At 41.3% G+C, this 4,451-nt stretch overlaps 1 protein-coding gene across 1 annotated transcript in view; it reads right to left on the bottom strand.

Annotated features, from left to right (window-relative positions):
* Positions 1–4,451, bottom strand: part of NIPA1 (non imprinted in Prader-Willi/Angelman syndrome 1) — a 10,048-nt gene that overhangs the window by 3,028 nt on the left and 2,569 nt on the right. The window contains exons 2-3 of the mRNA XM_009882114.1: positions 4,139–4,186; positions 144–234 (exon numbers count right to left, since the gene is read on the bottom strand). Coding sequence (XP_009880416.1) covers positions 144–234; positions 4,139–4,186 — 139 coding nt within the window. The remainder of the gene's footprint in view (positions 1–143; positions 235–4,138; positions 4,187–4,451) is intronic.

The raw sequence follows: 4,451 nt of genomic DNA, 5'->3' as shown, positions 1-4,451 counted from the left end.
AGGAATAGGTGATATTGTAAAACATCATTAACACCCAGAAGCCTGACATCTTCTCAGTGGACCTCCAGTGATCACTGAGTCTATCTGACATTTTATTAAGTAGTAACAACATTCAGATAAGAACAAGAAAAGCAAACTCTTACCCAAATGGAACGCCAAGAGCTCCCAAGGGCGTCACTAGCACAGTTGGGACTGCAGTGTAGGCCAAGAAATTCCCTATTTGACCCAGAGCCACTGTCAAGAGAACCAGAAATAAGCCTTTAAATCCCTTTGTAAAAAGAAGTAATGAAAACTTACCCAATACTGTTTGGGAAAGAATGGAAAACAGATGTTACAGATTTGCTTAGTCCTGTTAATTTTGCACTTATACAAAACTGCTGGAATTTTTCTATATTTTTTTAATTATTTTTTAATATAGGATTTATATTTGCCACACAAGAAGATCCAAGAGTGCACAGTAAATAATCTCATTTGCAACTGCTCTTAGTTGAATATAAATAAGACTATGAATTAGAAACACTCATGGATTACACTCAAATATTCCTATGAGGAGGGCTAAAAGTATATACTACCCACGAGTTCAGCTTTAGAATGTACATACATGTAACATGAATGCCCTTGGTTATAGTTCCTAACAGCAGTGTTACTTTTGGGGCGGGGAAATAAGGGCAGTACTGAGGAAAGGAATCTAATAATGAAATACTAAGCAGGTGCGTAAAGGCTCTTCAATATATAGTAGACTGCATCAGATTTTCACAACACTATATAACGTCAAAAGTAATTCCTGACTGCTGTAAAAAGAACAGATCCCTGACAAGTCACAATAACAGCCTCACAATCTTGTTTTTTTTCTTTCCCCCAATAAAAGCAAATTCCAAGATGTGCCACCCTATTGCACATCACAGCTGTGATAAACAAACAGTTCGTGTGTTCAAGTTTTCAGTTAAAAAAGAAAAGCTGGGTAGTTTTGCAAGTGCTGGCAAGTTCATAATAGGTCAACACGATGCTTGCATAGTTCCAGGGTCTGTGGCAACTGGCAAGAACCTCGAGATTGAGCACAAGTTACATACATCTCAAATTTCCAGTTGATTTTAAGAGCCATTATCAGCATTTAAAAACATTTCTAGAATCCAAACTGTCTTTATGCTCAGGCTGGCATTGCCTTCAACTATCAAATATCATTACCATCATCCAGCTCCTTACATCGGCAAAGCACTGTGCAAACATTAATTAATTTACCAAATTAGCTCACATTATCAGTAGAGCTGAAGACCGGTGTAACCTACAGGAAACACGAAGGAGACAAACAAACTTACAAAAGTGCAGAGTGCGGCAAAATTATACTAAATCAATCCACCGAGGCTTTCTCTACGTGCAGGAGTGAGCCAGAGAAGTTAACGAGCAGCACTTCTAGAGCCCAAGAGTCAGCGATGGTCTCCCTGCCCCTGGGGACAGAGTAACTCAGCTATCAGCCTGGGGCTTGGTTTCCAGCAGATGTATGTGGCAACTCTGGCATTATCTTCAAGGCATCCGAAGGCACTGGGGCAGATCTTGCACGGAGGACAGGGCACAGCTGGCACGCTGTGTTTCTGCAGATTACACACACTTCCAAGTGACTCTGACAGAAGGTTGCTTTTTTTGGAGGTCAGGTGCCTTATCTTTCTCTTGGAAGAACCCTAACAGATGGCACCGACACCGATCCATAAATTAGGTCTCTGAAGCTTCAGTCAAACTGCACATATTGTAAGGCAACTGAACTTACCAGAGATTTTCAGTATCGCCATGGAGTAATAGTAACAGTCTCTTAACCACCACCGACAACAGACCAGGACTAATTAAGACCAATTAAAAAAAGAATCTTGGTAACTGTTAACATCTATCTGGTGTTGAGAACCTTTGCCGCCAATCTATTGAGTCCTCTCTGGATAGAAATTCCTCTCCAGACACATCAATGCTGTAAGTCAAGACACAGTTTCAGTTCTTGAAGGCACACCAAGCTCTAAACTTGCTAAAGGAGTACCGATATCCCCGAAGTTACTGCAACACAAAACTGGACATGCACTGACATGTCTACGTTAGCAAGGAGACCAGGAGTAGATCCGTACAGCAAAAGATGTCTGCCCTACGCATGTCAGGGGTTTTATTTCAGACTAACTTCAGCATGCGCCCACGGAATGGAAATCTGTTTGCAGCTGGTATGCATTAGGCACGTTCTTAGAGTGCATCTTCCAGCCTAGTTTCATCTTAAAGTCCAGTTCAGAAGCTCCAAAACTGCTCCACACACATGAAATAAAGCCCAATCCATGGAGACAAACAGGAGATTCACTTCACAAGTGCATTCCCCATCTGCAATAAAACACTAACACAGATGCATCCACTATAAAAAACAGCCACATCTATGCTGCTAACAAAACCTGCACCGAAACTAATTAATTAGCCAATTAATTAGTTTAATGCTCATTGAAATACCTGTACGCATGCTGCAATCACTCTTTTGACTACAGTGTAAGAAAAAGTCCCTTAGCAGAATCTGTAGCCCTTCCTTTGAAGTCTTCAGTCATCCTGTGGATCCGAAAGCCCCCAAACGGTGAGGCAGTGTTATGCTGAGTCAGCATGCCAACACAGAAATGCTTGTTCACCATCTGAACAAATATTGTGAAAACAAGTTGACAGAGTTTATGTGGGTTTTGTTCATCATCCAAACTCCAAATTCCCTGCTTGAGAAAATGATGTCAGCTGTTACAATTCCACCCAGATAACCGGGGATATTGCTGATTCCCCACACATCGCCTTTCTCTGCATCCCATAGATGCCCACCTGGCCCTTGCTATTGCTGTTTGTGACTCTGTTGCAATTCTGAATCCATAATATCCTTAAGCAATTCTTCCTTTGGTTCCTCCGTAAACTTACCGAGGCTTTGTTTTGCAATACCTGCACCTCGCTGCTGGACAAAAGCCAACTGATACCATTCCCTTCAGCTATTTTGCCTTCGTTCAATTCAGTCAGCTCTTTTAAGCATGAAATTGTTTTCTCCGATTCACCAAGACAAACTCCTGTAATAAAACCTCTCTTATTTTAACTCCTTCTGCTTGGAGATTCAAGACGGGAGCCTCGTGAGGGATAAACAGGAGTGATTAATGCACAGATTTATTGCTACTTAGGCAGCAGTGATCCTGGCAGAGGAGGAAGCTGACAAAGAACTACTTAAACTCAGGTTAAATTAGCTGAGGACTTTCCTCTGAAGCTCTGTTGGCTTCTATACTTGCTGTGAACTTGTCCTTCAACGGATCTATTGGTTTCCATTCCTTTTGCACAGCTTGAAGACAACAAAACCAGAGACCTACCTTGCTGCCACGAAACAAGGGGCACAACTGGACTCCTACAGTTCTCCGAAACAGCATCAGAACATTTCCAAATAATTCACAAAAGGCTGGATTAGAGTCTCAAAGTGGGGTAAGATTTTAAACTCGTGGGTAGAACTAGGGCTGAACTGCAAGAGGAGAAATCTCGCTGCTCCCCACGCTCTGCATTCACAGCAGAGTGAATTTAGCCTGAGCAGAGTTTACAAAGATACTAAGAGTGAAATTACACTGATCTCCTATCAGCACCACACAGGGCTTCACATTAATCTTGTAGATTAAAAGCAAAACTGAAACTGTATCTGTCAAACTAGAAATCAAAAGGGATTTTTTTTTTTTTTCAATTGAGGCTGGCTAAGTGCTTTCTGATCTAAAAAACAACATGTGCTCAATGAGCCCTTTTGTGCAGAGTGACAACTTCTTATTCAGCTTTGGCTTTTATTAAAAACTGAGTGGACCAACGCAATCCAGAGCCGTAAACCGTGCAGGAACCCAGAGTCAGAGCAGCGTGTGGCTGCCAAGGGCTGCAAGTACCAAACGGTTTGGAAATCTGGAAGTATGTTTGGCTTGGGATTGACCCAGCTCTTTGCCTTCTCAAACACCATCAGACACAGAGAGTTTACTAAAGGTGGGATATTTCTGAGGGATGGGAATTTTGTGATAAGCGAGCGTGAGATTCAAGATGAGAACCCAGATTTCGTGATGTCTCATTTCACCATCTAACCGCAACTTCTCCCTTCAAAAAAAAAATAAAAAATCAAACCTTTTAAGATACTTACTTGCAATAGTGCCAGACCACCATACTATATCTGTTAAGTACGAAGTACCTGGAAGAGGAAGTATAGGAAGACGTATTAGAAAAATATGAAATTGCAATATTGGAACTATGAAATAGAATAATTTCAACAGTCTCAAATATTAAGGACCTTCATCTTAACCCTGTTCTTCAAGGCAACTGCGTGGGAGGAAAACAAGAGAGAAGGTGCTCTATTTGCCTTAAGTGTCCAAGTTGGACCTTAAGACAACATATTTGTCAGAAGTTCTGGTTTCCAGTGAAGTACCTATGGGATGTTAACATGGTATTACTTAGAA

The sequence above is a fragment of the Charadrius vociferus genome, unplaced genomic scaffold, assembly GCF_000708025.1.
Source record: "Charadrius vociferus isolate BGI_N301 unplaced genomic scaffold, ASM70802v2 scaffold273, whole genome shotgun sequence".
NCBI lineage: Eukaryota > Metazoa > Chordata > Aves > Charadriiformes > Charadriidae > Charadrius > Charadrius vociferus.
This window is presented reverse-complemented; position numbering and strand designations above follow the sequence as displayed.